At 23.6% G+C, this 13,160-nt stretch overlaps 3 protein-coding genes across 3 annotated transcripts; 2 read left to right on the top strand and 1 right to left on the bottom strand.

Annotated features, from left to right (window-relative positions):
• Positions 1-763: 763 nt before the first annotated feature.
• Positions 764-2,494, top strand: MKS88_004506 (cysteine proteinase; the record flags this gene model as incomplete). Its single annotated transcript, XM_067217687.1, has 1 exon — positions 764-2,494. The coding sequence occupies one exon, from the start codon at positions 764-766 to the stop codon at positions 2,492-2,494; it is 1,731 nt and encodes a 576-aa protein (XP_067072091.1).
• Positions 2,495-4,315: 1,821 nt separating this feature from the next.
• On the top strand, positions 4,316-4,804 carry MKS88_004505 (uncharacterized protein; the record flags this gene model as incomplete). The annotated part of the gene is made up of 2 exons (XM_067217686.1): positions 4,316-4,493; positions 4,653-4,804. 2 exons carry the CDS (start codon positions 4,316-4,318, stop codon positions 4,802-4,804), a joined length of 330 nt encoding a protein of 109 aa, XP_067072090.1.
• A 293-nt stretch (positions 4,805-5,097) lies between these two features.
• On the bottom strand, positions 5,098-12,113 carry MKS88_004504 (aminodeoxychorismate lyase; the record flags this gene model as incomplete). The annotated part of the gene is made up of 3 exons (XM_067217685.1): positions 5,098-5,209; positions 5,469-9,598; positions 11,175-12,113. 3 exons carry the CDS (start codon positions 12,111-12,113, stop codon positions 5,098-5,100), a joined length of 5,181 nt encoding a protein of 1,726 aa, XP_067072089.1.
• Between the last annotated feature and the right edge of the window lie 1,047 nt (positions 12,114-13,160).

Genomic DNA, 13,160 nt, shown 5'->3' with positions numbered 1-13,160 from the left:
TACCATGAAGTATTTTACCATTGTGTATATAAAAGTATTACTTTTTACAACTTAAAATGCAATACCTTTTTTACTATACAAAAATAATATTACCTTTTTGAAATAAAAAAAAATAGTACTTTTCCTGTAAAAAAGAAAATAATGCAGGTTATTTTTGGGTTAACGAATTTTCGTTCCTTTATATTTTTTTTATCATTTAATTATACCTTCTATTTTTCTTTTTTTTTTAATGAAAATGTAAATTTACGTATATGCATGTAGTATATAACAAGCATCGAAAGTTCCAATAGGATATTGTACTGAAATACCAACCCATGCGAGAATTTTTTTTTTCTTTTTTTTAAAAGAAATGAAAAAATTTAACAGGAAGAGTAATAATAAAAGCATGCCTTCATTTTCATGCATATGAATATTGTTACAGCTTTTTACTATTTTTTTTAGTATTGAAAATTTGTACTCGTTATAATAGAATATATACATTTCTTACTATTTTTTTAATATATTATTACGTACCGCAAATGTACATGTATAATGGGGATTTATTAAACAGCAAGAATTATATTTTATATTTTTTACTGCATTATTATACTTTTATTTGTTTTGCGTTGATCCTTTTTCTTTTGTTTTTCTTCTTTTTGATTTGATGGTTCACTATTAGGAGGGTACATTTTAAAAATTCACTTTATGACTATTTTTTTTTTTTTATTATAATACATTCCAAAGTTTAAAAAGTATATTTAAACATATAATATATTATATAAACATGGTAAAGGATATAAAAAAGAGTGGCATTAGCTTGACCTCATCTGGTTTAAAAGCTATTAATAAAAAACAAATATATTTAAAAAGGAATGAAAGAAGAATTTTCAAAATATGTACATATGCATTTATGACGTTTATTCTGTGTTGTGCAGTAATTTTATACTTCACTATCTTTACGAATAATGAGAACAAAAATAATTCTACGCAGGAAAATGGTGGAATTTTAAACAATGAAGAAATAGATACTCTAAGAGAGATTTTAAAGAAGTATAAGGAACAAAATAAAAAGGATATAAAAGACGATGAAACAGTTAACATGGAAAATAAAAAAAAGGGAAAAAAAAATGATGATGATGATAATAATAAAAATAACATGGAAAAAAATAAAAGCCAAGATCATGCTGAACTGATGGAAAAGTATAAACGCCTTGTTAATGATAAGAGTAAGGAAAATAGAGAGGAACTAGCCAAAATGTTACATGGATTATTAAAAAATAGTTTAGAAGAAAAAAAGATTCAAGAAAGGAAACAAAATAGTAATGAAAATGATGAAAATGTGACACCAAAAAATGCATACCATCATTTTAGTGATGAACATAATAATAATAGGAATAGTACAAATAATAATGAGAAAAATGTAGAAGTTAATGAACAAGTTGATAGTACATATGATAACCTAAAATATGCATCCCAATTTAATTCTTATATGAAAGAGTACAATAAGAAGTACAAAGATATAAATGAACAGATGGAAAAATACGAAAATTTTAAAAGAAATTATATAAGTATTGAAACATATAATAAAATGGAAAATATTTTATATAAAAAGAAGCTAAATCAGTTCAGTGACTATTCCAAAAAAGATTTCGAAAATTATTTTAAAAAATTATTGCCTATACCAAATCATTTGAAAGAAAAATACGTAGTCCCATTTAAGAGCACACGAAAAAAAGAAGATCAAAACAATAAAGTAGAAAAGAGTAAAAGCATTTTTGGCGATCTACCAGATAATCTAGATTATAGAGAAAAGGGTATAGTACATGAACCGAAAGATCAAATGTTATGTGGATCATGTTGGGCCTTTGCTAGTGTAGGTAATGTTGAATGTATTTATGCAAAAAACAATAATAACACAATTTTAACTTTAAGTGAACAAGAGATAGTAGATTGTTCTAAATTAAATTTTGGATGTGATGGAGGACATCCTTTTTATTCTTTTATTTATGGAGTTGAAAATGGAATATGTTTAAATGAAGATTATAAATATAGGGCAATCGATAATTTGTTTTGTCTAAGTTATAGATGCAAAAATAAAGTAGCTTTAACATCCGTTGGCGGTGTAATGGAAAATGAATTAATACGTGCTCTTAACGAAGTGGGACCTGTGTCTGTTAATGTCGGTGTAACAGATGAATTCGCTTTTTATTTCGAGGGTATTTTTAATGGTTCGTGTACAGAGGAATTGAATCATTCCGTTCTCCTAATTGGATATGGACAAGTGGAAAGGGCTAGCGTATTTGCAAAAGAAAACAGTAACAGTAGTAGTAACAGTTTACAAAAAAAAGGAACAAGTTCTCACAATTCGGATGATGAAATGTTGTACTACTGGATTATAAAAAATTCATGGGGTACTAAATGGGGTGAGAATGGATTTATGAGGATTAGCAGAAATAAGGAAGGAGACAATGTATTTTGTGGAATAGGTGTTGAAGTTTTTTATCCTATTTTGTAAACAGCGAATCTAACAGCCCAATGTAATTAATCTCCATAGCGATGAAAGAGAAAAAAATAAGAAGAAAAAAAAAAAAATATATATGTATATGTATGTATATGTATATTTGTAGTGTCCTAAGCCATTGTATTCTATGTAGAATGGCATATTTCTCAAAAGTGATTTATCGAATGGCATCCTATTTGGGAAAAATTGAAGAAGATATTTCTGTACAAGAATCCTGCAACTTATATCACGTGTAGTGTATGCATAATATATATATATATATATATATATATATATATATATAAATAAATATTTATATATACACTATTAAAACATTACACACTCCGTTTTCCATTTTTATGTTTTTCTTATTGGTGAATTTTTAAATCTACTGAATTAACAATTCCTATTTATTGATTTTATGATGCATACTTTATTTTTCATATAATTTAATTCTGCTCTTCCTTTTGTTTTTCTTTTTTTATGTGTATAATTTATTTTTGCTTCTTTTTTTTAGAACCCTTTTCCTTTACGTGTACATTTTTAATCATTGTAATTACTATTTTTTTAAAGTATATATTTATTATACTGTTGTACGCAATGATTTATTAAAATATTTTTAAAAGAAACAAGAAGGTTATGGGTTTTTTTTTTTTTTTTTTTCATGTCCCATATTTAATATTGGCTCAGTAAAAGAGGGGAACTCTTATTTTAGTTTTTAGGAAATAAATTTATACATATTCTAAATACTTAATGACTTTTTATTTTTTAAATTTAAATTATTTTCTCTTTGATAAGAAAACTTGAAAATATAGTATTGTATGTTGATATATTTGTTTGTTCATTTATAATTTTTTTTGAAGACTTATTCTTATTTTTTTTTTTCAAAGTAAAAAGTTGAAAATTTTTGATGAAGTGTTTTGTTGATATGTATAAATATTGCTATGCACTGTTTTTGTATAAAAATGTATTAAATTTTTGAAGGGATCTTTACTTCCTTGAGATATAATAATAAATTCCTTAAAATATTCTTAAATCGGAAACCCATAAACGTGATGAACGCAATAAAATATAAATACGTACATATATACATCCCAAAAGGAACAAAAAAGCTATATATATGTTTATATATATATTTGCCTAATTAGGTGCTAATATTTTTTGGAGTGCTGCAAATATATATATTTTTTGTTTCATTTATTTCAGAATGTTCTATAGTTAAGTATCTAGCTACAGTGACCCACTGGAATTTACATATATACATACATACATACATACGTAAATATAAAAATATATAAATATATAAATATATAAATATATAAATTCGTTGTTAAAAAGGTATTATGAAAAATAATTACGGGAAAATTTTATTATTGTCATCTTGTGCTTTGAGCTTTGGCATATACTGTTACGTGAAGAAAACAAAATATTCAGATTATGAAAGGAGATATGAAGGTGTTTTAAAAGATATAGAAAGACAAAAAATGAAACTTCAAAAATGGAAAGCTGATAATTTATAGTATAAAAACTTAAATATTCAAATAAAACGCACTTGATTATCATATTTGTGTAAACACTTTTCATTTTAAATTGTTTGTTTTTAATTTCATGGCAACTAGAAAAATATAAAAGGAACTTTTCCGTAGGTGTATGTATTTTTTATTTTTTTATTTTGGTATTTTCTCTTACTCTTTTGGACTTGTATATATTCACAAGCGCACACCTTTAAGTGCTCTAGGACAAAAGTAATAATTATACAAGTATTTTGTTAATCCAGCCTTGAAATATTATCAAAAAAAAAAAAAATAAATAAATAACGTCAGTTCATTTAAGAAAATGAAAAAAATAAGTTTATTAGTTAACGAATTAAAACATGTTTTCAAAAAGAAAAGTAATAATTTAGACCAATCGTCTATATTAAAAAACATCAAAATACAAAACATATATTCGAATGATAAAATTAATAAGAAGGAGCATTATATTTATTTTAAAGAATATGACATAAAAACTAATAGTATGCTATCATGAATAGAGAAAACATATGTATAATAATTTTTTTACTTGACATTTATTAAAATGTAAAAATATGTGCTATACTGTTTTATAATATTTAAATTTTAAAATTAAATTTGTAATTTTTTTTTTTTTTTTTTTTTTTTTTCCATATGTGCAGATTTTAATTACACACATGTGATCAAAACAAAAAAGCTGTTTAAAAATGGATTCGGCAAGTATAAAAATGGGGTTGTAATTACGACTATTGGTTGTACCATAGGCATGATCTTATCTGTTTTTTTTTTATCATCAAAGTGGAACATTTATTAATATTAATATGGAACATAGTTTTACAAAAAGGCCACACTCATGAACATATACGTATGATTACATTTTACGTCTAAGATTTGATTAACATTTTTATTTATATGTTTGTCAGTCCACTTTTTTTTTTTTTTTTTTATCTTTTTATCTATTTATAAAACCTAAATGATCTTAAGAATAATTCGTTTTATACTTCTTATTCCCTTCGCCCGTTTTATTTGTTTGTTCATTCAGTTTTACAATTCGTTTTTGCTTCTTTTTCACCTTATCATGTCAGAACTTTTTTTTATTAATTTATATTAGGTATTTTGCTTTAAAAAAAAATTTAAGCAAATGTTGAAAAAGTTTAGATCCTCCTTATTTAAAGTACCATTATGTCCACAGTTTACCATCAACGGACAACCCAAAACTCTGCAGAAAAATAAAAATTTACAAAAAGTGAGATGTACGATCGAGACATACACGATAATGAAATGTACAGATGTGAAAAGTAATATGCAACGAATAAAACTACATCAACAAGTAAGGCTAAAAAATAGAACCGGAATGTGAAAATACAGAAAAAAAATAGCAAAATATTGGAACATTTGCAAAACATTTAATGCGCAAAATAACTAAAAAATTATACTAGCAATTTTGTGAGGAGGTAAATATTTTTTTCTTTTTTTACTTGGGTGCATATATTTTGTAAGAGTCCTTATAATAAATATTAAAGGACGAAATAGGCTCTAAGGATTTTAAGTCTATGTTTTGGTCTTTTTCATTTTTATTTAAATTTATATCTAATGAATTATTCAGTCGTTGCATAAATGTATAAATAATATAAGTGTGCGTTAGTATTTTCTTAAATATTAATATACGATAAATCAAAAAAATAGTGAAGTGAATATTTGTATTTTGATTAATAGTTCTATATTCAGAAATTAAATTTTCTGCATAATTTTTCATTTTATTTATTTCATTCTTTAAAGAAAGATATATTTTACAAATGCTCATTCTGTTGTTTAATCGCATCCAACTTACATACTTTTCTAACTCACCTGGAAAATGTACATTATTTGTGTCTATTCCCATATCGTTTGAGAATATATCAAGAAAATTATTAGATTTAAAGCATATACCACCACTCGTATTATCACTATTTGTTTTTAAAAGTAATATCAGCTGTTTAATATCTAGTATATAAGTGCTCTCATCTAGTTTATAAAATATAAGAAATTCTTTCAAACCATTATCATTCTTAAAATAATTCAAACAAATAATTAGATCATGTAATAATAGAGACTTCTTTATTGTTATATACGGAGTTGAAGTGTTGCAATCATATATAGAATTGTTAACCATTTCAAAATCATCTTTTGTTGGTTTTCTTTTATTTTTACTTCTTCTTTTTTCCTTATGACTATGTATTAAAATAATTTCATTATCCTCAGTATCCGTGTCTGAATTTAAGCTTTCATATATTTCCTCTTTCTGCTTACTTGAAACGGACATATCATCGTTCACATCACCCATATTATTTAACACATCATCTTCACAATAATTCGATAAAATAATAGGAATTTGATAAAACGAATTACAAAATTCCTTCTTATTTGATGAAACAAAACATTGAGATGGGTAAGAACCGAAAACCTTCATTCGGGATATAAATGACTTTAAAAAACTCACTTTCTCGTTTTCAGGAATTTTATTCAATTCTTTAAACAGTTGTCCACATGCATTCAAATTATAATTCAATGCATTCACCATTTTACTTATAGAATCACTAAATTGATTTAGAAAATTTATTATGTCTATATCTTCTATGTTAAAAGCAGGCTGATCTTTATTATTCCTGCTCTCTGTATTTATATAATCGTATAAATAATCATCTTTTAAGAAAAATCCACTATACGTAAAATGAACTTTTTGTACTTCTTTTCTTTTAGACATATATATATCTCTTAACACTTTATTTAACTTTTCCATTTCAAGTTTAAATTCTTCATTCTCTTTTAACATATCATATATATTTGCTTTTTTAAAAACTTCATCACTGTTAGTACATCCTATCATTATAAAGTCATCATAATTAGAATTTGCCTTTTTAAAATTATTCATAAAACTCATATTATCATTATAAATACAATAGATTGCATTATGAGTCTCTTTTTCTAATTCATTTTCCTTAGAATTGTATAAGGACATGATAGATTTGTACGTTTCTAAGCCTATTGAAATAAATGAATTATTTGTTGTAGACGATTTATTAAGAAATAAAATGCAATCATTTAATACTTTCCAACTTTGCAAAAATAATCTAAAATCGATATTATTTAATTTATTATCAAACCATGAGCTGTCTATATATTCATCTATAATTAAAGTATCAATAAAAATAGGTTTTTCTTTTGAAATAACTACACTTTTTTTATTTTCACTGCTCATCTCGTCACACGTATAATCATAATCACTCCCTTTATCAGTTATATTATCGCGTAACAACTTAACCACTATATTCCACTTTTTCATAGTATTATCTTTATAACATTTGTCATTATTCATTACTAGGGGATACAAATCATCCATATTTTCATCACTCCATTTATTGTGCTCACCACTGTTAAATTCTCCCTTTTGTAAATTCATATAAAGTTTACTATTTTTATATAATTTTGATATTTCCTTGGACACTCCTGTAATTACCATTGACATATAATGAATTATTTCGTCCTCATTATCATAAATTACAATTTTAGGTACGTTCGAATTCATATAATATTTTGTTATATCCAATTTATAAGATGTAAACTGTAAAACGTTGTAAGCATATTCCCCTACCATATATTTTGCTACTTCCTCAATATTGTAAAAGGATTTATCAATACATACAAAGGATATCCATGGTTTTTCTAAATGATCATTACTGTTTCGTAGTTCTCTCCTTTGAGCATTATATGAGTTAATTTTTTTTTTCATCCTGAAATTATATATTTTTAATTTAAATAATATAATAAACTGTAACAACAATATAACATACTTGACAGGTATTAACAAAATATTTAAAATTTTATCTTTTTTTCTACTCATTAATCTTACTGTTTTATTTATTTGTTTGTATGTTATTTTTATGTGATTTTCGTTCTTAAACAATTTATCCATGAATTCTGTATTATTTTTTGTTTTATTAAAATTACATAAATGATAAGACACATATGAGCATAAGGGACCCCCTATGGATGTTCCATGTAACCCTAAATGTTTTACTTTTTTTGATAAAAGAAATTCAGCAATTTTTAAAGCATCTAAATTATTCTTATTAAGATTTGGATATCCACTTGATTTACTATACCCTCGATAATTATATACGAAAACATTAATATTATTTACTAAATAAAAATTAAGAGTTCCAGAATAACAAGCATTTAATTCATAATATGCCCCATTTGGGTTAAAATATAATACTACTGGTATATCGTATAAATATTCATTATCATACATATAATTATAAAATTCATTATTAAAAGCATTCAAAAAGACACTACTATTTTTTGAGGTATTCTCATTACTAAATATACACTTTTTTCCAGATTTTTTTAAATCCATATATTTCTGCATTTTATCATGCAAAAATTTCTTACATGGTATAAACATACAATCTATTTTCGCCTTATTAACATATAAATACTGTTGCTTTCCGTAATATTTATATATTAATTCATATTTAAATAAATCCATTGTTCCTGCTATGTGATTTTTTGTAAAATTATTAATAAAACGTAAAAATTTAGTTATTTCCATTTTTTCTTTTAAAGTATTAATTTTAAAAAGATCACCTAATTTATTCAGAAAGAACATCAGATCATCTAATAGTTTCAAAAATTGATGGCAGTTCATAACCATAAAAAATTTTTTATAATTAACATGAGTTACAGACTTTTCATAATTTTCATGATAAAATAAACTTAAAATATTTACGTCAACGTAATTAGAAGGGATGTTATTAACAATATCGTAATTAAATTTCGTATTGTGATCTTTACTTTTTATATCGTTAATAGATTTATTCTGTTTTTTATCTTCACGGCAACTACTAAGGTCTTCCTTTTCTTTGTAGTGACTGCTGTGAGGTATACAACTGTATGATTTGCTTCCTATGAAATTATTATTATTACTATTGTTATTATCATTGTCATTATTTTCTTCATCGTCCCTCTTTTCGGCTAGAAATGCCGTTGTTTCCTCCTCAACGTTAGACCCATTTCTGTTCTTATTAAATAGATACTTTTGAAGACCGAATATCCATTTTGGAAATGGTGAATTTGAGTTACAATCCTTTTTTATGTTATCTTCCCACGTTTTTCCGTATGAAGGGTTTCTATTTATTATGAATTCATTTACTAGCTCATTGAAATCCTTGTGTATTCTTATTTCCGTAAATGTATCTGGGTATATTATATCATCCTTATTAATATATATTTTTATTTCATTTATTTTGATCATAAAAAACTTTAAATAATAATAAAAATTTAATTGTTCATCACTAAAATCTGTTTGTTCTTCCAAATTAACATATAGATAATAACTAATATATAATGTATAAAATATATATAAACTACTGAAAAAGTTGAAATATTTATCCTTATTGTTATAATCTGAAAACAACTCTTCTAACTTAATTTTTTGATTAATATTTGTTTTATTTTCTTTCTGAATTATTTCCTTAACATTTGCTCGAATGTCACTTATTATAAGGGACAGTTTCAGAGACTCTTTCATATAAAATTTACATAGTTCTATTCTATTATCATAATTCGTCTGAATGGGGGAAAAAGGGGAAAACAAAAAAAAAAATGAAATTCTTTTTACTTATAAAATTGTAACTTATGGTTTTTTTACTTTCTTTTCATTTTTACTTTTTTTATTTTTTCTTATTATTCACCTTATGGAAGTATATAAATAAACTTCCCGGGTAGGTTAAAGCTCTTACGATAAAGTGAAAACATATGTAAAACACTGATATACTCAGAAATAGACAAAATAAGGCGTTTTTGAATACAAACAAAAACAAGGAGACATATGTGTAAAAAAAATAGATTAATGTTATGAAGAAGAAGATTAATGAACTATTTTTTTTAAAGCTTTTAAATAATTTTTTGGAAAACATAATTGTAGTTATGCGGATACGTTGAATTTAAGTAATTAACTATTGCTTGTTTTGACTTGATGTATTACATACAAATATATGTGTATAAATGATACATTTTGAAACATGAATGGGGTTAAAAAAATGTTCATATAGGTAAATATAAATATATGTTAAAACTTTTTTATGTTACAGTAGATTATTCCAAAACAAATTATATAAAAATAATGTTCCATAAATAATAAATACGTTAGTATTATGATTTAAACTTTTAATTTTTCTTAAATTGGTTAAAATAACTATCGAGGTTTTTGGAGTCACATTAAAAAAAAAAAAAACCTTTGTTTTGTGTAATAAACAATTAAAAAAAGGATGAACATAAAAATTAAAAATACTTAATGTGTAAATAATTATATGCACCTTCATTTATACATATGATTATGTATACATTTAACAAGAGATAAAAAAGGGAAAAGGTGCCTGTATTTGTATATATGTGTATGTATATATATATATATATATATCGTACATTTCAATTTTTTCGGAAATTAAGCTAAAATGGAATATTTTCAAGCGTTTAAAGTCTTTATTGTGTGAGCATAAACAGCTTTAAAAGAAAAGGCGTTTTTATCTTATTTATAATAACTTTAAAAGTAGAGATAAAACAATTAAAAATAAGGATCATAAAAAACTTATATGATTCATTTTTTAGTTTTCTTTAGTTATTTTTGATTTATTTTTATAAAATATAAAAATATTTATGAGCATGCTATAAAAATATGGTGATATTTGTCATTTTTTTTTTTTTTTTTAATATTTTTAAAAAATTTCTGAACATGCAGGAAAAACAGTGAAATAAGCAAAAAAAAATAAAAAATAAAAACAAAATTATCGGCAGTTTGTTAAAAAAAGAAAACAAAAAATATGTGTAAGTTAAAGAAATCATAAAATGGAAAAAAGGAAAAAAGAAAACTGTTTCTTTATTTTATAATTCAAAAAAATTAAATAATACATAAGAAATGTGTTAAAAGAAAAATAATAATGAAAAATAAAAAAATATTAAAAAGAGGATATAAAGGTCAAAGGTTAAATAAAAGAAAAATTTGTGTGAACGAATCATCCATTTGATGCATATATTACGTGCACTGGGTAAGTGTACATATATATATATATGTAATATATATGTATATACTGTATATATACGCATAACGCGTATAGGCTTTATACTTTTCTTTAAAAAATATGTACATCATATTTTTCTTTTTTGTTTTCTATTTCTTCCATTATTTTTTCTTGTAACTTAATTAAAATTGGGTGATCTATATTTTTTTCAAATGTTTTCATATTTTTAGAAAAAAGTATTATTTTTTTAATAGGCAAAATGTTTCTAGTTGTGGAACATATAAAGCAGAATTCAAAAAGTTCAATATCTCGTATATTAATAGAATCTTTTTTTAATTTTATGCCATCTCGTTCGCATAAACTAATTATTTGTTCTCGTACGGTACCTTTAAGAACTAAATCGTCCTGTGCTGTGTACAGTGTGTCATTATAAAAACAAAAAAAATTACAGGTTAATCCTTCCGTTATTTCATCGTTTTCATTATATAAAACTACTTCATGACTGTCTTCACTTTTCAGTTTTAATAATTTATCTCGTACTTCAAATACATCGGAATATTTTATATTTGGCATTTTTCTTTTACCACACATTATATCAATTTGCACATAGCTATTATACTTTGGTAAACATTTTATATAACATAAAATAGAAAAAGGTTCTTTTAAGGAAACAGTCTCATTATTACATGTGTCCCAAATTATAGTAATCATTACCATATAATTTGAATTTTCACTGAAATACTTTTTTTTTATGTCATCATTTAAAGAATTTAAGAATTCAAAACCTCTTTTAATATTTTTACTACTACTTTTATGTATGTTCTCTAATGTTAAACTCTTTAAAATATGAGATATGCACTCTTTGTTTTCCTCATTTTCTTGCAATTTCAGAAAGTTTGTAGAATACTTTTGCAAATTTTTCATATGTAATGTGAAGTTAAAAATATACTCATAAGATATCACTGTCTTCATGGTCGTGTAAACCCCATGGATTCCTAATTTTATAAAATCCTTGACTGATATATCAACTAAAGATGGTTCATAATTCTTTACTAAAATTGCCATTTTTTTTTTTTTTTTTTAATTTTTATATGTTTCTCATATTTCGGAAAGAAATTAATTTTTGTATAGACAGAATAAGTCCAAGTACATTAGTAATTGAATTCGATAGTATGTGTTATGAAACTTTTTAGAAAAATTTATTCAACTTTTTCAGATATTTTAATTGAGTATATAACAATAAAAAATTTCCCACTAAGTATTATGCACAGATCTGAATGAAAGAAGAATGTGTGAAAAGTTATAAAGTACACAAGGATATACTAATTCATGTATACATATATTTACATTTAGATGTATATTTTCATATGTATGGACAGTTATATTACGTTTAAGTATTTATGTATGTATATATATATATATAAATGATTGCGCACTTTATATATTATTAGTAAACCTATGAATGGTGTACTTATATTATAAACATCGAAATAAGCTAATAAGCTAATAAGCTAAATATGTATAATTCTCATTTAACAATGTACGTTTATTTATTCTTCAAGCTACATTAATTTAAGATTTAAAAAAAAAAGAAAAAACGTTTTTTTTTTAATTATATAAAAATAAGAAAGAGAACAGTTAGGGTGTTTTCCACATTTTCTAGTTTCTTCATAACTATTAAACAATTCTGTTAATGTATTTTTAACAAATGCAAAAAGTCATTTCCATTAAAAAAATAAAATTGCACTGAGTGTAATGTTTTTTCCTTTTTTATTTTTTTTTTTATTGTAGTATTATAAATTCATTCCCTGTAAAACCATTTAATTTTTTTTTTGTTTTTTTATATTCTTGAACAAATGAAATAGAATAAATTTGTTTAAGAAATATATAAAAAAACAAAATAGTCAATCTTCGTATTTAAGTTATTTATGAGTTATTGGTTCTTACAATAGTAAACAGTTAAGTATTTTATTTTGTTTTGGGGTTATTTATTGCCTTTTTTTTTTTTTTTTTAGAGCTAAAATAAGGACTACTTCAAAAATTTATTTGTGTTTGTGATTTTTTTGTAACATCATTTTAAATTTATCAAAAATAATATATATATATCTGTAG

Source organism: Plasmodium brasilianum, chromosome 12, assembly GCF_023973825.1.
Source record: "Plasmodium brasilianum strain Bolivian I chromosome 12, whole genome shotgun sequence".
Taxonomy (NCBI): Eukaryota; Apicomplexa; class Aconoidasida; order Haemosporida; family Plasmodiidae; genus Plasmodium; species Plasmodium brasilianum.
This window is presented reverse-complemented; position numbering and strand designations above follow the sequence as displayed.